Source organism: Nilaparvata lugens, chromosome 4 (genome assembly GCF_014356525.2).
Source record: "Nilaparvata lugens isolate BPH chromosome 4, ASM1435652v1, whole genome shotgun sequence".
Lineage (NCBI taxonomy): Eukaryota > Metazoa > Arthropoda > Insecta > Hemiptera > Delphacidae > Nilaparvata > Nilaparvata lugens.
The window spans coordinates 10,017,851-10,039,602 of record NC_052507.1 but is presented as its reverse complement, the minus strand read 5'-3'; the positions used below and the strand labels follow the sequence as shown (position 1 = coordinate 10,039,602).

At 33.9% G+C, this 21,752-nt stretch overlaps 1 protein-coding gene across 1 annotated transcript in view; it reads right to left on the bottom strand.

The window, feature by feature from the left end:
* Nucleotides 1-8,047: 8,047 nt before the first annotated feature.
* The window catches only part of LOC111049462 (tubulin polyglutamylase TTLL5), an 82,565-nt gene continuing 68,860 nt past the window's right edge, over nt 8,048-21,752 (bottom strand). Inside the window, exons 9-13 of the mRNA XM_039425666.1 lie at nt 17,369-17,605; nt 14,333-14,604; nt 12,391-12,560; nt 9,196-9,404; nt 8,048-8,061 (exon numbers count right to left, since the gene is read on the bottom strand). Coding sequence (XP_039281600.1) covers nt 8,048-8,061; nt 9,196-9,404; nt 12,391-12,560; nt 14,333-14,604; nt 17,369-17,605 — 902 coding nt within the window. The remainder of the gene's footprint in view (nt 8,062-9,195; nt 9,405-12,390; nt 12,561-14,332; nt 14,605-17,368; nt 17,606-21,752) is intronic.

The window sequence follows — 21,752 nt, the reverse complement described above, 5'->3', positions numbered from 1 at the left end:
ATCTTGAATGCAACCCAATTTTTTTAATTAGGAAGGTGGTCATGTGATACATGATTTCGATACGGAATTTCAAGAAAAAATGAATGGCGAAAACCGGATATCGATATCTCAAACCGTTTCGAAGATATTCACATTATTAATCAATACTATTCAAAGCAGAAATGAAATACATGAGTGGTATTAATTAATAATGTGAATATCTTCGAAACGGTTTGAGATATCGATATCCGGTTTTCGCCATTCATTTTTTCTTGAAATTCCTTATCGTAAGACCACCTTCCTATTTAAAAAATAAAGTTGCATTCAAAATGGCGGATCCAAGATGGCGGACCAGATTTTTTAAGTCATAGTAAAGTAGTATTTTCAATTCGAGTATCATCCCCAAACACACCCACCTTGGAATCACTTCTTTTTATGAGATACTAAGCCGTTCTCAGACTTTTTTCTCTCATCTCTGCTTTGAATAGTATTGATTAATAATGTGAATATCTTCTAAACGGTTTGAGTTATCGATATGCGGTTTCCGCCATTCATTTTTTCTTGAAATTCCGTATCGAAATCATGTATCGCATGACCACCTCCCTATTAAAAAAAATGAAGTTGCATTCAATATGGCGGACCAGATTTTTAAAGTCATTGTAAAGTAGTTTATTCAATTTGAGTAGGATCCCCAATCACACCCACCGTCAATTTACTTTTGTGTATGAAATATTAAGCCGTTCTCGGACTTTTCACCCACCCTGTATATATCAAGATACAGATATAATAAAAATAGCATCAGCTGATGGAAAACAAAATTCTCATGTTCGTGGTGCATAGATAATAATATTATGTACGGTATAAATAGAAATTTTGGAAAGGAACCGATTATTCTACTTTTAAATATTTCTATGAATTATTAGATTACTTGAACAATTATTGATCTATTATGAGTTACAAATTCATTAGTTTTTTATGGAAAATAAACCATGATTATCATGGATTCTTTGATAGGAATAAGCACATAGGCATAGTGAGGTCCACGTTATAATGACAGTTGAGAAAGATAGGAGAACAGCGTTGCCGATCCTCTGTCTTGACACTGCCTTCTATAAAATATAGCTGTTATGTATACCTGATGAAACATTAACAATTCATCCTTGTTAAAGATTAACAATTATAATTTATTCGTGAAGAAACCCTATTTTTGAATGATTCAATAATTAATTTTCATGATTGAGATTAAATATTGTTAGTTAATTATATTTCTACTTTGTTGAAATACGATCTGGCAACGTTGCGGAGCTAGAAAAAGCTAGCGCTATCTGCTATGTTGAATAATAGACAAGGATAGCAACACCAATGTTAATCAAATACTGCAATTATAACGTGGACCACACTATAGTTTCACCTTATGTAAGTTCCCTCATGTATTGAGGACATACTATTAAAAGTGGGCTCCGAACCACGAACCTCCGGGTTTGTTACACTGACGCATCGTGAAACATTGATACGGGAAACATGGTGAACTAGTTTTTTTTCTGTGGGTTCCGAACCACAGCATAAGTAACAAATAAAGCTTTGAAAAAGGAACGGCCCATGTAAAGTGAGCAATTTTATACAGGACATAAAATATTACTAGCCCACTAAAAACTAAGTTTATATTAAAACAAACATTGGTTGATTTCCAGATTAAAATTTACAAAGAAATATTCAAAAATTCCTTGAATAAATTGGTGTTGAAGAATTTATATCATTTTGATGTTGGTGTTGTTTTTAGAGAATTCCTATCTTCTAATGAAACTTCAAATTAATTTTTATTAAAATTTGCAAAGAAATATTCAAAAATTCCTTGATTAAATTGGTGTTGAAGGGTTTATATCATTTTAATGTTGGTGTTGTTTTAAGAGAATTCCTTTCTTCTAATCAAACTTCAATTTCATTTTTATTAAAGTATGTTTGGTAAATTGACCATTAATTTTAGGGTGGTTAACAATCAGAAATTAGATTTTACAATAACAGTATAAGTAGTTTACAATCAAGTTACATTTTGTTGAAATAATGACCAGCAATAATAGCATGAGAGCCTTTTACATTGTCATAAATCCATGGAATAAGTCGCATTATGCTGAAATGTAAACTGGCCTTAATTGACAAAAGTGTACCAGAAATTGACATAATTTATAGAATGAGCCAACTATTTAAATAACAGGTAAGATAAAAACGATGGTTGATATTTAAAATTTTCTAGTCTAGATACATATATTCTTTGAAGAATCTAGAAGGAGTTTCATTGCTTTTTTATCTCAAAATACGATAGCAGTTAAGCATAAGAAAACTCCAATTTCTAGGTTATTCTTCTCTCAGATCGAATATTATTTTGTTTTATGAAAAAATAAAAGAAGTAAAATATGAATAGACTCAACTTGAATACTTTTTAATTGCTTAGCTTGAAAGAAAGTTATTTCTAGAGTAGAAACCGGCAAATAGATGGAATTCTATTATTTATATAGTGATAGATTTGAATAGGATAAATGTTTATTTTTTTACTTGAACTGATAATAATTATGAAGGCCTGATATTTATTAAATATAAAACAGGTAATATTTTCAGTTAATATGAATATTTACAGCTTTAACTTTAGTACATGTACATATGTGTTTCCATAATATTAATATAATTGAGCTGCGTTTACACCAAAGTTATTAACATAATGTTAAAACATGCATCATGTACACACGTCATGTAGTCATACATTGTTGTCATCACAGCGAAAGGCTTCGAACAAAATTTTTCTAAGTTAAATTTTTGTATCTGTTTTTTCTTCACTGCTGTATTTGAGGTTAAATTTTTCATGCATCATTACAATATTTGTAATTTTCCAGTGTTTTATCAATATTGTTATTGGTTGTTCATTTTATGTTAGAAGCTGTTGTCAAACAGCTATTTTTCTACAAAGCCTCTCGCTGATGACAGAACATGCATTATGATGAAGTGTACATGCATGTAAACACATGTTCATGATGCATGTTCTACCGTTAGTGTCCAGCCTAAAGCTGCGTTTACACCAAAGTTATTAACATAATGTTAATAACTTAATCCTTATAGATCCTATTAGATTGAACGGAACTTGACAAACACATATGTTCATCATGTGTATGATATGTTATGTTCATTCTAATAGAATCTATAAGGATTAAATTATTAACATTTTGTTAATAACTTTGATGTAAACGCAGCTCAAGATAAGTGGTACCCAAACATCTTTATAGAGGAATGATGTAGGTACCAATAATCTAAAATATAAAGAACCAAGGCAAAGTTATACAGTAATAAGAAATAATCAAACAATATAATTAAAAATATAATAGAATATGAACATTTGAATACTTTAAAATAAAACGCAGTGTGTGGAAATGAGGTAAAACTTGAAAAATGAAACGTTTGGTAGTAAATATATTTATTAAGTACCTGAGTTTAGATGACAGTATGAAAATAAAAAAGCTACCAAAAAGTGAACAAAATATTACTTTTGTGCCATACTAAAGCCCAGTTTCTTTGAGCTAAACAAAATACATTCACAGTCAAATTGGTAAATTGTCGCAAAAAAATGCAAGCGTATTGACAAGTGATATGCTTATAATATTAATAAATGATAAAATACGAAATAAAATAACATAAATTCTCAAACAAATAAAAACTTCTATAACAAAAACAAAATTAAATTAGAATAAGTTGAACGAGCAGTTCAGTGAACCAATATAGATTGATAGTAAATAAGATAGAGAAATTTATTATAATAATAGAAAAAGTATTGAATTTTGAGGACCATAGGCCTACTAATATGCAATCTATCTAACCACTTTCAAGGGTATTAGAACTTACATGGAATTGAAAAATAATTGAACTGATTTCGTTGGAAAGATTAATGTCGTTGGAAATCGGTCTAATATGTGATCAATAAATAACTCTTAACTCGATAACTTATTAATTATTGGAATAATTCAGTGATGAATCAATTCTAAATAACAGCACCTAGCTTAAAATCGCAATAATCATTACAGATTCCTCAAAGGGTGGAATGATTCCCTGATTTTCACTAAAAAGGTGGAATGTTGGAGGTTAAACATATTCCACAGTAAAAATAGCTTTGAACCTAATTTTTATCTTTGTTAAAAATCATAACTTTAAAATGGAATATATATGTATTTTTAGTAAGCCTATAACTTTGTATATTTCAAAGTCTCTATTATCGTTGATACAAAGCTAATTCTATTTATAAATGAAATAGTCTGAAAATAACAAATTCCAACTTATAATTTATAAATAAATATACATGATTCGTTAATTATTATTAAAAATTACTAATTTTTGATAGCTCAATAAAAATAATTGATGATAAACAGAGATTTTAACTTTCAAGTGCTACTTAAACAATACATTTCCATAAATTAATATATAAATAGAACCATCACTTTGGTAATATGTGACAAGTGTCTAAGATTTTAGGCTAAATCATGAGATCAAAAATATAAAATCTAAAACTTCACGTATTTTGCAATGCATGGTACATAACCGAGGGAGGCTAAAGACGTTGGAATAAATACAGTTTTGGACTACAAATTAATCATTGAAGATTGCAAACATCAAAACAATACATGAATGAACAAATCATAGAATAATAATGACATCAAAGCAGCCATATTTCACAGAATTGAGAAAAAAATGAGAATTTTGATGAAAAAAATTGTTTTGTACAATTATGGACAAATGCCTAAAGTGAGTGTTAGAATAAAAAATAAATCAACTAATAATATTATAATACTTGATCAATTTCACATAACAAATTATAATTATTTGCATTTAAAATTTCCATTTGATTTTATTTCACATTGAATGATATACAAATCATATGTATGCTTGGGTCAACAGGCTCACCCCAAATTTCCTTTCCCAAATTTCGATATAAATACTCCCAGAATTTAGGCTGTGTTTTGTCACTGAATAAATTTAAATCCAATTTTTAGTCGGAAAATATGCAAACCAGGAGCTAAGCATAATTAATCACAAAATAAAATTTAATTATTGCACTCAATTATCACTGGACTTAGGAAATATTGAGTATTTGGAAAATTATGCAGAAATGAAAATTAATAAAAATTAACCAGAGATAAAGCAATGTGAAGTTTATCATAATTCTTGAAAAAATCGTATGTTTTTGGAACGGTTTGAATTTTCCAAGATTGAATCCTCTTTTATTAGTAGAAATTTATCACAAATTTGAAGAATTAAAATTATAAATAATTCCTAATTAATTTAGAGGATATTATTCTTCTGTTACAATGTAGTAGTGGATTTCTGTGTATGTTTAAGTTTCTTCATGACGACATAACAGTACTATACAAGGCTTCTAGCTTTGAGCTTATTAGATTCAGAAATAAAATATGTTTACTAATTTATCTACCGTAATCTATGTTTTGTACAGTCTTTTCAAGGCAAAAATCTATGCAGATAACAAAAAACATATATAACTTGAGTAAAACACTTGTTGTGTAAAACACAAGTTACTTATCATAACTTGTTACTTCTATCTTGCAAGTTTTCAGAGTTTCTAGTATGGTATGGAGTTGTAGATATATCATAATATGATTAATATATAAAATTCCAAACCTCGATTAGGTTGGCAATACAATTAAATTATTTTGTAAATAATAAATATATTTCAATTAGTTTTCATATTGCAATTATATCCCTCTATGAGTTCAAATTTACAGAAAAAATAAAAATCAATAAGAATAGACCATGGTAACTATGGTGTGCGCATTATCTTAAAAATATAAGTTGAGTTCCGTGAAGAAAATTCCATAATATACAAATAAATTTATAGCAAATTTTGAGTTAATGACTATTTTAACTATCATATTTCAAACATGTTTCTTCCCACCAGACTATTGTGTTTTTAATTTCATTAATAAATTTGTATATTTGTTCTAGTTCTATAGTTGTGATAAAAATAAGAATATATTTCAAAATACTTCAGGGCTAATAGACTCCTACTTTAAACTCAAAATCCTGTACCTATTAGTCATCAATTTACAAACTATTAGTACTGCATGTCTATTTAAATATTGTAATCCATCTAGATTTTCTTTTTCGAAAATAATTATTTCTCTTCAGTGCAACCACAAGTGCAAGTTAATTATCTCGTTAACATCAGAAAGTGAAATAAAAAAGTTAGAAACCAAAATTTTCAAGCTAAAATCTAATAAACTCTGGAATAGGCAGTTTCCCATCATTCCTGGGCATTTACAAATATAATTTACATAAGTACGGTTATAGCAGTAAAATATCTAAATACATCATCTAGCTTACACGATAAATTAGGCGCCAATCGATTGATAAGCAATCAAAATTAGGAAAAATGACTTTGAAATTTATCACAGTTTGAGGATAGACAATACTGATTGCATCCAACCTACGGCAGGCATCAATGAGTCCAAGACTCGAGTCAAGATTCCATTACAATGACTGAGGCTTAAACATACAAATTAACGACTGGAGTCTCAAAAAATCGATGAAGAGTCCAAGAACCGTCTCAAGGCCTCAATTATAGACGAATCAAGTCTCACATTATATCCAATGTAGAGTCTGAGACTCACAGATAGTCGACTGGAGTCTGAGACTCACAGATAGTCGACTGGAGTCTGAAACACTAACTGCAATGTCATACATTTTCGACAACTGAAGCCTCCAACATCCGTACAAGGGCCGTTTGCGAAGTGTAGGGTTAAACTAAATTGAAACAGTTGGCGGCTCAAAATCAATCACCACATTATACTTGACAAAACCTCAGCTGGAGTTTTTATCAATCTACAAGGTCCGTTAGTGTAGAGTTAAACTGAATCGAAACAGTTGGCGGCTCAAACTCAACCACCACATTATACTTGACAAAACCTCAGCTGGAGTTTTTATTAGTCTACAAGGGCCGTTAGTGTAGAGTTAAACTAAATCGAAACAGTTGGCGGCTCAAAATCAACCACCACATTATACTTGACAAAACCTCAGCTGGAGTTTTTATCAATGCAAAGTTTTCCAAATTTGTTTCAAACTCACTATGTACAAACGGCCCTTAAAGTCGTATTTATAATCGAATCTCAAAAATTTTCTTAGCCAAGACGGTTCGGCTACCTAGAAACCAGCTACTAGAAACATTGTAATGAGTTTCTGTGACAGATTTCCAGGAAGTTGAAAAATTGACTTGGTTAAAACCGTTCTTAAGAATCATTTATAAGTACGGCACCCTGAGACAAACCACCAAAGTAAACAGTAGTCTCTGAGTCTGAATCTGGCGTCAGAAAAGTCCACCTGCTTCGCAATGAATTTCTGACCTACTAAGCAGAGAACACCATTGATTCTTATGAGAGAGTTCACACATGTTCAGTCACTACCTCCGTAAACAAAGCCGTAGTGCATTCGTGTGACGTCAGCACAGGTAGGGTTTCTACACCAATAAAAACACTAGCTGATATAGATCATTTTTTATTAGATAATTTTTGATATAGATAGAATTTTTATTGGTGTAGGAGCCCTACCTGTGCTGACGTCACACGAATGCACTACGGCTTTGTTTACGGAGGTAGTGGTTCAGTCTATACTCAACCAAGTTGGGTTCAACTAGATTGCTTGTTGTTTGCAGGTTACGTGTCAAAGAGGAACCTATTGATCATGCCAATGCGTGAACAATCCCGTTAGAACCAATCGGATTCTGTTTTTATACAGCGAAGAAAAAATTCTTCGGGAAAACGACTAGCAGTCAGATATTTTACAATATATAAATTAATCACTCACTGTGACAACGAGATCTTTCGGCAGGTCCGCCATCTTCTCTCACACATGATTTTATCATAAAAATTTGTTGTTAAAAAATTAATACGTTGATCTTATAGCAACACCTCAAGAAATCAAATACGTTTCGAATCATATTTACCATATTTTCATACACGATTTTATCATAATTTTGTTGTTAAAAAATTAATACGTTAACAGCTAAAAGGATGATTCCCACATATCAGTAAATGAGACCTGCATAGTCAAGTACAGTGAGAATATGATTCTGATAAAACTTCTCATACTCACTGGGGAGGCAGAGTGGGAATAGTTCATTGGAACTCATGATAATTATACTCTCACAGTACCGCACACGTACACTGATACTGTGGGAATCTAGTTTTACTCGTCTATTCACACAGGAAGGAAACACACTCAACATAGAAATTATAAATAAACTAACCTACTCAGCATCACATCATTATAATTCTGAGCTTGAGACAGAATTTCTTTGAGAACATAAAACATAAAAGTGCTGTTTATAGTGAAGTCTAAATTATAATGGCAGTGGAGAAAGATGGGAGAACATTATCTGTCTTGCCACTGCCTTCTATAGAGGATATCTGATAAAATATTAACTGTTAATTCTTGTGAAAAATGATCAATTATATTTTATTTGTGAAGAAAAAATATTTTTCAATGGTTTTTATAGTTCAGAATGAATACTTTGTTTATTAATTATATTTCTACATTGATAAACAACGATCTGACAACGTTCACTCATTTATTCATTTATTGTACAAAATACTACATTCATAATATGATTATGACATTGAAGGAAAAACTAGACTGAACCTGTACTATTTCTCTCCAAAAATTTTGATAAATAGTTGATGTTGTACAAAGGATGAGGTTGTGAAATCACACACTGCTTCGTCACTTGATTTTTGGTCCAGGAACAATGATTTGAAAATGTTGAATTTTGAACGTTGCGGAGGTAGGAAAAGATAGCGCTATCTGCTTTGTCGAATATTGTAGACAAGAATAACAACACAAAGTTAATCAAACACTGCCATTATAACGTGGACCTCACTATTGACTATAGCGAGTTCCACGTTATAATGGAATGACTTCGAATAATGGAGTTCGAAGCAATGGTATTGCTATCCTTGTCTATCATTCAACAAAGCGGATAGCGCTATTTCTTTCTCGCATTGCTCTGTTGGCAGATCGTCTTTTAACAATGTAGAATTAATAATAAGTTGACAATATATTTCATCTTAATTATGAAAATTAATTATGAAATTGAAAAATATAATTTCTTGCTTAATAAAATATAATTGATTATTTTAAACGAGAATGAACAGTTAATATTACATCAATAAGCCTGTATAACTGCCATTATAACGTGGACCTCATTATAGATTTTTGTTTCACTTTTGAATACCTTATCCTGTGGTCCATGTCCGTTGCCGATGGACTGAAGCAGACCGAGGGTGTGCAGTTTGCGAGGGGAGGGACCACACCGCCCCAGAAACACCTGCGCGCATTTGTACAGTCTGGCATTGGTTGTCAACACCTCTTCCAGGTCACTTTCACTGCAACACGTTTTTTCAATAATTTATTTGTTGATGCAACCAGTCATTTATTTGTATGCTTACACAGAGGTTGAAAAAATGTATACACTCTTTGACACTCCTGTAGTGCTCTCTATTTATTTACTTGTATGCAGTGTTTCAAACAATAGCTACCAATATGGATGATTAATAAAAAATGAAGAGCTGTACCTAGTCCTGTTTTGAAATTGAAACACTACAAGTTTGTAATCGAATAGTTTGTTTAGAACTTCTTATTCCAGAAGCTGAACAGAGGCACTTGAAACACAATAACAGAGGTGCCTATGGAAAATTACAAATTATAATGATACAATAGTTATTTGTGCAACTAGTGCGCAAAGTGACAGTTTGCTGCACCGAAAGAAACGTTTACGCCCGAGCCTTAGGCAAGGGCGGAATGGTTTCTTGAGTGCAGCAGAGGAATTTTGCGCACGTATTTCACATTAAATTTTTCCTACTGTTACCATTGAATATGAAAAGTGGGTAATTATGGGTAAAATTCGCTGAAATCCATCAAATGTTTTTCTGTGTAATTTTATTATTAATAAAAACCTTAATTTATTTAAAATTGAATAATAATGTAGTAAATGAATGAAAGCGGCACTCATGTGGTGGCTGTCGCTGTCATCGTTGCCTTAATATTATTATAACGTGGACCTCACTATACCACAGTCAGTGTTACCAACTTAATTTTGATATTCCTGCACTGGTGCTCCATAATTAACTATTTTGTGTTGCAATGTTGCAAATCTGCAGTGCAGAAAAAATTTTTTCGCCCCACTTGGATGTAATGAGCTGGTTTACGTGCGTCATATGGAGGCCGAAAGTGATTGTTTTCTGACCAGGCCGGTAAAATTTTTACGGCCCTAGGGCTGTAAAATAACCTTGAAGTCAGCTGATTCTGATTTGATATGAACGTGTTTACAAAATAGTTTATGAAACGGAATCAGTTTATGCTTCTAGAATTGAATAAAGTTTTTGCAATAAGATACTATAATTTTATTTGGATGAATGGAATACAAATGAGATATTATAAACTATTCAAATTCAATTTTGAGAGTATAATAGAATCTAACCTCAAACCTCCTAGTTACAGCGTTTATCACGGAACATGGTGGATAAACGGAATCATTTTATGCTTCTAGAATTCAATAAAGTATTCTGCAATAATATACTATCATATTTTTTGGATGAATAAAATACAGATAAGATATATATTATTAACTATTCAAATAATTCGATTTTCAGAGTAGGATAGAACTTCTAATCTAAACTTCCGTTGACATTCAGATTGGCCAAATTTCAAGTGTGCTAAAACAGCTGATCAAAAACTTTTCATTATTTGTGTTTATCATTCAATAATTAAAACATTTATAATAATATCATCTTATTGTCATTTGAAAGAATAAAAAGTATAAACTCAACCTCTTACATAATCTTTTAGACAAATCATAATAAAAAATAAAAATACTTGGACAATTTCTTGATATTCAGATTACCTCAGATTTGCTAGAGCTATGACCTTCCACTTTTGGTTTCGGAAGTGCTTATAATAGACAATTATTATTCTCATATGTATATTGTTTATTTTTCTGTGTGGCGAAAAATAACGTTCTCACCATGGGCAAAAATGTTTTTCCGGCTCTCAATCTTTTCTAGTCCTCGGCCTACGGCCTCGGACTTGAAAACCGATTTCGAGCCAGAAAAGTCTCATTTTCGGCCCTAGGTGCGAAATATACTATTCCCGCACTAGAGCGGAAAAGTGAATCTGGGTATTGTAATCAGTACAGGAACAGCAACTTTCGAGGTAGCTGTAGGAAAAAATAATTTCACATCAAATAGAGCAGCAAAGAAAAAATAAACAAAAAAAAACAGAAGATACAAAAACCTAACATCTTAAATTTTGTTTGAAGCATTCCGCTGATGATACAAAATGTAAAGGCGCGTACAGACTTATGCACCACGAACACGCGCATTTCACTTTTCATCAGCTGATGCTATCCTTATCTTTATCTTACTGTTTCTGTACAAATACGGATAAATCTGTACGCAGCTTATGACTAATATGTGTGTTCACACATGTTCAACACACTTGTCCTGTCGTTAGTAGCCATCCTAATAGAAAGCATTTTAATGAGAGATGACAGAGCTGTAGTTGAGAACAACCGGGAAGAGATTTTCAAGCTCATGAATGAAAGTGACAGGGCTAACCTCAAGCGGTCACCCATTTTAGAAACAATGAATCTGTAGTCACAGTGCAACGCTTTTCTTTCAATATTTTAGAGTTGGACGTCGAGTTGCAGTGCCTGATCAAAATACTGTACTCCGATGGGTTGCAGCGTTTAGAAGTACTGGTTCTGTGATGAAAAAAACCACCTCGTCTTTCCCGTTCAGTTCGTACTCCGGAAAATGTAGACCAAGTCAGAACGGCAGTTGTTACTAGTCCTAGACGATCGACTAGACTAGACTAGACGACAATATAGACAGAGTCAGTGTCATCTAGCCCTGAGACCATGTCGTCTAGTCGATAATCCAGGACTAGTAACAACTGCCGGTTCTGACTCGGTCTACATTTTCCGGAATGCGAACTGAACGGGAAAGACGAGGTGATTTCTTTTTCATCACAGAACCAGTACGTCTAAACGCTGCAACCCATCGGAGTACAATAGTTCGATCAGGCACTGTACCTCGACGTCCAACTCTAAAATATAGGAAGAAAAGCGTTGCACTGTGACTACAGATTCATTGTTTCTAAAAAACTGCTCGACAGCGAACCTTGTACGTTCCAACGCTCCCTAGCGACTGAAACTGCACAGTATGGGCCGTCTGCCAACATTCGTTCAAAGGCAATACCCCCTCTCGTCGCCGAGTACTAGCGGTTCGAAAAACACGTGTTTCCTCTGCACCATTTTGTAGAAGCCAATTCTTTCGTTTATTATATTATATATGCTGTAATGGTAATACTGACTTGGCGACGGGTAGGAAGAGCGAGAAGAGCCGATTGGGAATGTGATGGCGGTTCTCGGCGATGCTGGGTGCTATGCTGTCTGTCTCCCGGTTGTACACGTAGATAAAGTCATTCAGCTGTTTGGCAATCACCGCTATACGATCTTTGCCTTGCAAGTTTTTGCTTGGTGCCTGCAATCCAACAATCAATAACAGTTCAGCAACAATAAACCAATTCAAATGCATGCGAATTTACTGCTAATTTTACTGCTGAATTTACGGCTGCTAAGTATGATGGAAAATGGTAATATGATAAGGTATGGTGGAATCTGATAAAGCTTGGCTATGCTTCTAATACGTCTATTTGTTTCTATGTGTTTTATGGTCCAAGATAATTCATCTAGCATGACATGCGTCATCATACTACCCAATGGCGATAAAATTCAGTTCAACTAGTTGAATTAGGTTTCTTTATCTATAGAGTTTACAATACAAGACGGACGTTCCACCTCACCTAAGCATATAATTTAGGCCATCAATGGGTCTCACAACTGTTATAGTATATCAGCCGGGACCAACAATTTAAAGTGTCTATCCATTGTCACGTATTCCGTATTGTAATCTCCATACATGTGACATGGCCCACTGTACTATTTCAAGTATTTATCAGCTAATAAATATTTCCATTTCCAACATAACTGCGCGAGGTCTACTGTTCACAGTTTACTAGTACACTACTATAGTGAGGTCCACGTTATAATGGCAGTGGAGAGAGATAGGAGAACAAAGTTGCCTCAAATTGACTCCATTTTGCAACTGAGTGTACACAGCTGTTACTCAATTCATCCCATTAAATTTGATCTAATATTAGTTTTTATTTTTGTCGATAAAATCATCAATTTCATGTCAAATTAATTAAATTCATCAATAAAATATCTTTTCTCATAACTCGATTCAAAACTTTGCTTTCATAACTACTGAGAGCAGATTCGTACAAACCTGAAATTAATGTCGGCTAATTTAGAAAGCTGTGATACACCAATCTGAACTTCAAATCACATAAAATAAGTTATTCGGTAGGTATTCTACTCCAATTTTCTTTAAAAATGATAGAAATCCTACTTATAATAAGAAAATTTCAATAAAAATAATTATGGAATAACCTTCCAATATTATTTATACCGGTACCAGTTAGACTAACCTATACGGCTAACTGAAGCATGGACAAACTCTGGGATGGTCAAAGTTATCTCAAATTTTAAATTGTTATTTATGGTGAGAATTTGTGTTTTTCATACGGTAATATCTAAAAATTATTTTAAATTGTCATTTATGGAGAGAATTTGTGTTTTTCATACGGTAATATCTAAAAATTATTATTTCATTTATTCAAAAATACATTTAAAATTAATTATACGACTTGTGTACAGTAAGTATTTTGGTAGAATGATGGAAAAACATGGCGGCTGAGAATGGATTGTCTTCATCTGTACAGTCACTGATAAAAGTAAAAATGAAATATTTCTGGCAAACTGACAATACTGCAAAGCTAGAGAGAGAGATAGCGCTATCTGCTTTAGAAATAGAAATATATTTATTTTTATTCTGTTTTCAACCGTCAAAATTTAAAAATCTTAGTTTTCGTTTTTTTTAGTGAAAATGGACTAAATTTTAGTAAAGTGAAATCATAACCCTATTTTGGACTTTTAAAATGTTATCTAAATTTGGGAGAGAAATAGTACAAGGACTATCCTTAGCTTTTCTCTCCCAGTCAGTGCTTCTTTGTAAAAAATATAAATAAATAAATTTATTAGCCGATAAATACTTGAAATAGTACAGTGGGCTATTTGTTGCATGATAGACAAGGATAGCAACACTATTGTATATCGTATATTGCCATTATAACGTGGACCTCATTATAGTAGGTATATTTTTTAATTCAAATTGATGTAAAGTCTGCCGACCTTGAGATGGAAAGGCAGCCTGAGGTTGTTGCCGGCCGTCTTAAGGAAGCGCAAAACCAGTTCGCTGTGCGACTCGTCCAGGCGGCTACCAGGCGCACTGGGCGCACCCCCACCACTCATGCGCCCCAGCAGCCGCGCCAGGTAGCAGCCGAACGCCTGCCGCGCCTGCACCTGGCTCAGCTTGTAGCCGTCCTGCAGACAGGCGAGCACCTCCTGGCGCAGCACGGCGCTGTCTGCCGCCGATTGCACGCCCGTGTTCGCCGTCGATATGTCTGTGCCAAACATATTCAACAGAATAGAATAGAACTGATTGGAATAGAAAATAATAGAATAGTGTGGAGTAGAATAGAATGTATAAGCCCCAACATGATGTCACAAAATAGAGTCCAGTCATATAACAAATACTACAAACCATATAACATATACAGGGTGTCCCACGAAAGGTGTAACAGCCAAAGACCGTATATTCTACATTAAATTTGCAACAAAAAATGTCAAGTACAATTATCTTATATCGACCTTAGTTTTCGAGATATATCGATTTTCCGATATTTTTGAAAAAGTTAATAACTAGTAGACTATCAGTCAAAATATAATTCCAAGGACATGATTGGAAAGAGGATGAAATTTCAAATAAGAATAATGTAATTTGTTCCTTCATTTCACGTTTTTGAACTTTTTATGAGTGTTCAAACTGTTTGAAATTTGGCTTTGAACTCGACGAATGTACTTTTTTCAACTTTGAACGCTCATAAAAAGTTCAAAAACGTCAAACAAAGGAATAAATTATGGATCTTATTGGAAATTTCTTCCTCTTTCCAATCATGTCCTTGGAATTAGATTTTGACTCATAGTTTTCTAGTTATCAACTTTTTTCAATAATATCGAAAAATCGATATAAGCCTATCTCGAAAACTAAGGTCGATATAAGAACATTTTACGGGACATTTTTTGTAGCAAATTCAATGTAGAATCCATGGTCTTCGGCTGTTACACCTTTCGTGGGACATCGTATACATATAAATAAAACAAATCTCAGTACACTTTCAAATTATTTAATCACAACATGTTTCGGACATTACTGCCATTTTCAAGTCTTGAGTATTCCAACTCAAGTCTTGAAAATGGCATTAATGTCCGAAACATGTTATTAATTGAATTCTTTATTAATTCATACAAATCATCATCAAAATTATAGGGAGAGAAAAAAATAAGGTAAGCTTGTGCTATTCCTCTCCCAAATTTAATTTTTAAGTTATGATGAAATAATTTAAAAGGGTACTGAGATTTATGTTTTATTTATATTAAAAGTAGCCCTAAAGAGAAAAGACATTCATACATATATTAATATTAAGCCAAATTTACATAGCGTTATAGCTATAATGCTCTGGGTCTTAGATTTAGATTTTAAAATCCCCTACACATAGTTTTTTGTCAAGAAATTCATTAACTGAGTAAAAGAGGCTACTCACGAAGAACATCTCTAGACTCTGTTTGAACCTTCTGTAACAGAGTTGTCCAACCTCAATTGGAAGTCTGTTCATCAATTTAATTGCAGCATTTAATGGACTTTGATCTGCTTTACAGAGGCCATTACATTAGTCTAGTCAGTAGGAGGATGTCACCTAATAAATAACTGCCATCACTCGTCAAGTGCGAATTACGTTTACAAAATTTCCATCAGCGTTCAAACTGTTTGAAATTTGGCTTTGAACTCGACGAATGTACTTTTTCCTACAGTAACGTTGAAAAGTGGCCATTGCTGCACTGATTACAGAACGCAAAGAATCACTTTTCCGCTCTAGTGCGGGAAAAATTTTTCTGCACTCCAGATTTGCAACATGGCAACGCAAAATACTTAGTAGGTTATATGGAGCAACAGTGCAGCAAAATCAAAATGAAGTTGGTAACAGTGACTGAGGTCACTGAAGTTGGTATAGTGAGCAGAGGTACAACCAAGCACAACGCGCTAATTATTATTCATTATATATTATAACCAAGGACAACATTTTTATTCAATTTGACAATAAATTAAGGTTTTTATCAATAATAAAATGACACAGAAAAACATTTGATGCATTTCAGGCAATTTTACACATAATTACCCACTTTTCATATTCAATGGTAACTGTAGGAAAAACTTAATGTGAAATACGTGCGCAAAGTTCCTCTGCTGCACTCAACAAACCATTCCGCCCTCGCCTACGGCTCGGGCGTAAACGTTTCTTTCGGTGCAGCAAACTGTCACTTTGCGCACTAGTTGCACAAATAACTATTTCAACTATGAATGATTGGGAATGGAACAACAGGCTTAAAGCTCAAAACTGTTCCCTTCCCAAATTTAGATAAACATTGTCCAAAAATAGGTTATGTTTACACCTCACGATTTCCAAGAAACGTGAAAAGTTATTGACGTTTTCCAAGAATATTCAAGAATATATTCAGAATATCAAGTTTGTGTTTTCGTCCTGCAAAATTAATTCTTTAATATGTGTATATTTCTTATTTTAGTGATAATATGTGAAATATTCATATTATAATTGGTTTTGAAGCATCTAAATTTAAAAATCTACTTTGTGAACATAATAATTAAGGACTGAAAAATTTGTGAAGTGAACAAGACTTACCGTAACCTATTCTAAATTTGAGAGAGGAATAGTAACAAGGTTGCCTTATTTTTTCTCTCACTATCATTTTGATGATGTACTTATTGTATGAATCAATAAAAAATAAAGAACAAATACAAGACTTAACCTATTTCGAACTATGTGTAACCTATTCTAAATTTGAGAGAGGAATAGTAACAAGGTTGCCTTATTTTTTCTCTCCCTATCATTTTGATAATGTACTTATTGTATGAATCGATAAAAAATAAAGAATTAAGAATATTGAAAACTTATACATCTCGAAAACTGAGGTCGATATAAGAAAATTTCACTTGACATTTTTGTCGCAAATTTTTTTTGAAGAATCTACGGTCTTCGGCTGTTACACCTTTCATGGCACATTCTGTATAGTAATGAGTATGTTACTAACCGTTATTAGTGTTGTTCTTGTCGTCGAGACTGGCACGATGTCCCTTGCTGAGCGCACGCTCGTAGCGATACAGCTTCTCCGAGCTGACAACAGCTGGCAGGTGGGAGGAGGAGGAGACAGCGGTCAGCTGATCGCCAGCAAACAGCCTCTGGTGCAGAATGAGGTTGAGGTTGTGATTGGCCAGCAGAGACAGGCTCGCTGAGCCCGGCGGTAGGCATGGGACACCTGTCACTGGGTCTGCAACACAATCATACATCACCGACTGCTCACGTTTCATCAAGATTTTACACTAAAATTGATTAATTGATTTATTTTCAAAGGCAACTCTCCACAAGTATTTTGAGCCCAGGGGATGTATGATAATACAGTACAAACGTTTTCAATTGTTGTGATGATTAAATGAATGGATAAATAGAGAAATGATGAATAGCTGAAATGAAACTTGAGAACGAATACTGGTACCTTGAATGACAACTTGCAGACTGAAGTCTTTCAATAAAAAAATAGAAATTTATTGGACTAATAATAATAGTAAATAAATTTATTCCTTTGAAAAAATACAAACAAGCAATTAAAACATAAAAGGTACAAAATATCTAAAATACAATACAATAGGCTTATGAAAAAAATATGGAATTTAATTCTATTAGAAATTAACCTACTCAACTATAGGAAACCCATGTACTAGAATAGGTGTTAGTAGTAGTTATAGATTCTGGGTGGGGGGTGCAAACTGCAAATAGGTTGGGTAAGTGAGCTCACATATTGTTTGAGATTATGTTTTCTATATTATGATGTCTTCCAGTTGAAATAATCCAGTTCTTAGCGGCAGTTTTGAATCTTCTTGGGTTTTCTATTGACTTGATTTGTGCAGGAAGTAGATTGTGGAGTTTTGGTGCTAGGTGGTTGAAGTGTCGTTGATATATTGCCTTCCTAGCCACCACGTTCCTAATAAGAAGGTTTCTGTTTCTTGTGTTATGACTGTGGTTCCTATGTTGAAAGCTTTCCGGGTTTTTGTGTAGTCTGCAAATTATTTCCAAGGATTAGAGCTGTCTTACACCAAACTCATTGTAGAGCTGTTCTGACGGATAACGAGGTGGCCTCTGCTTGATGATCTAGACTGTACTATTTCTTATCTTTTACTGTACTATCTTTCTGAATATCTCCTGGTCCCATGGTTTTTCCAATTCAATTATACCTCCATTCCATCCTGGCATACCTACATTTCCTTCATGTTTCCTGATTCCCTTTATATTCTCTCAAGGATGGAAGTATTTCACAGTGAGTGACGGATTCCACGTTACAATGATAGTGGAGGAAGATAGATAAAAAGCGTTGTAGATTGTAGATTCTCTGCCTTGCCACTGCCTTCTATAGAGGATAGCTGATACTGGTATATCTGATTTAATTTTGTTTATTCGTGTTTGAAATAATTAAACAATCAATATTTATAATAAATAAATATTTCATTTCATTTGTCAAAATATATATTTCTCAATTGAATAATACATTTTCATAGGGCCTAATTGAAATTGAATATTTTTACAAAATATTTTAGTATTTTTTTTTTAATTATATTTCTACATTGTTGAAAAACGATCTGGCAAACGTTGCAGAGCTAGAAAAGAATCTGCTTTGTCGAATGATAGACAAGGATAGAAACACCAGTGTTAATCAAATACTTCCATTATAACGTGGACCTCACTACAGAGTGGCCTATAAGTCAGTTGACACGCTGTTCTAAACAATATTCATTGTTTATCAATGAACAATGAACACACTATCACGAACAACCATAAAAAATAACCTATGGTAAACAAACCTAAACAGCTGTGGTTTGGTTTGTAACTTAGACTAGTTATAGAATAGACACGCTGGGAAGTCTAGCCTCTGAAGCCAACATCTACTGCTAAATCCACCCATCTTGACGTCACAATAGTGACGTCACGCATCGTATGGAAAACTTTCAGATTGTGTCTATTTCAGATTCATGGTGTTTTTAGGTTATTTCTAGCTACGGGCAAAAAAATGTTGTTTTGAAAATAATAAGGTACGGTAGCCTACAAAACTAATTTATTGTCATGCTGCAATGAGTTCACTTACATCATAACCAAGGATAATATTACAGTTACAACTTACAATATTTATGTGTATAAATTTCAACTTACGCATGAAAAGATATTCCACTTTTTTTCCTAAAAAATTCAGTGCAATTATATGCTACGCAGGAGATTACCATTTTCATGAATGATAATTACAGAAATAAATAACAATCTGCTATGGAAAACAAGCTATGTTTAACAACAATGCATTGTTTAACAACAATGTAAGTTAAACACCACAAACACTTACGATGCGTGACGTCACTGTTGTGACGTCAAGATGGGTGGATTTGGCAGTAGATGTTGGCTTCATCGACTTTCAGTATGAATATACAATGAGCCGTGTCTATTCTATAACTGGTCTAAGGTTTGTAACAACAGCTGACCTTGGAAATTGCTAGCGTCAACTGACTTATGGGCCACTCTTGTGTATGAATTCATGTATGAATTTAAGTTCGTTGGTGTAACAGTTCTGAGTTATGCCTGTTGGTCGGTCCTCCCCAATCATTTTAATGAATTGTTTGAATTAAAAATCTGGTGTGGCGCACTCACACAACTTTCCTTGCCGTTATGAAAATTGATCACCTGACGCTAGTGTTCGCGCGCATCTCAAGTCTACTATTCAAAGATCTGAGCCAGCTGGTGACAGGACAATAACGCTGGAGACACACGAGGTCTGCTATCTCTTCATAGTGAATGATTTAATAGAATCAACAGTTGCGAACAGTTAGCAATTAAATAATCACATTTTCTCAAATTTCGAGCTTCTTTTCAATTTTAGGTGAAAATGTTACTGAACATTAATTGTAGAGATTTTCATGCTCAATCTTTTCCACTTGATTTTTTGTTTAAATAGTATCTGAAGCCTGATAATTGGGAATCTAAAATCAAACTTTGTAATGATGGTGCGGAGCTCCTGAAATTTTTACAGATATGGGACTTGTGGCAGTTGATATAGCTTATCAATGACTATTATTTTAGGTACCGGTATAAATTTGATCAAAATCGTTGGAGCCATTTTCGAGAAAATCACGAAAAACCCTGTTTTTGACAATATTTTTGCCATTTTAGCCGCTATCTTGAATTGCATTTGATCGAAATTGTTAGTGTCGGATCCTTATAAGGGAAGGACCTTAAGTTCCAAATTTCAAGTCATTCCGTTAATTGGGAGATGAGATATCGTGTACACAGACTCACACACACTCATATATACACAAACACACACACCAATACCCAAAAAACACTTTTTTTACCTATGGTAATAGGACAAGGAAAGTAAAAATCAACATACTCACCGAGAAACTGCGAATACCGTTTCCAACTCTCAGGCGACGGGAAAATGCGTATGAAGCCACCGCGCCGCTCAAACTGCGCACGTGCATTCCTGATCATGCGCACAACATCGCCCGTCAAGTGCTGGTGTTGATTGTTGTTGTTGTGGTGGCTGTTGTTGAGACGACTGCTGCTCAGGCTGCTGCTGTTGTGACTGTTCGCCGACTGCTTTCGAACGCTCGGCAGTGAGTCGGCCGATTGCACTCGTCTTGCCTACAAATCAAAATATCAATTTGAACTTTTATTCCTTATTAATTTGATAAATTTAACATCACACAAAACCAAATAATAGAACAGTGTCAGCTAGTATGTATCATCGTTCCTTATCAATTTCATCTCAAGTTGTAGACACAGATTAATTTATCGATTCGTAGAAAACAGTTTTTATTCTCAACTTAGAGTAAGAATACAAGTGCATACTAAAATTACACAATCAGTTATTACCAAACTACAAACCAATCCATTACAAATATTTATATCCTTTTAGGCTGGACACTAACAGTAGGTCATGCATGTTCTGTCATCAGCGAGAGGCTTTGAACAAAAAACAGCTGTTTGATAGCAGCTTCTAACATATAGGTGCGTACAGACTTTCGCTCTGCTCCGCAACCGAACATCACTCCAGCAGAACGATTGATGATCGACCGGGGAGCAACAGTGGTTCGACCGGGAACGCGAGAAGATCTAACATCTTCCGTAACGTTCATGATGGGTGCGTGGGTGGAGCGACTGTGGCTCGATGGAGGAACGAGGGCGGTACGAGGGCGGAGCGTGCTCGGTGCGGGTTGGAAGCGCGTATGTGTACGCAGCTTAAAATAGACAACTGACTTATGGGCCACTCTTGTGTATGAATTCATGTATGAATTTAAGTTCGTTGGTGTAACAGTTCTGAGTTATGCCTGTTGGTCGGTCCTCCCCAATCATTTTAATGAATTGTTTGAATTAAAAAT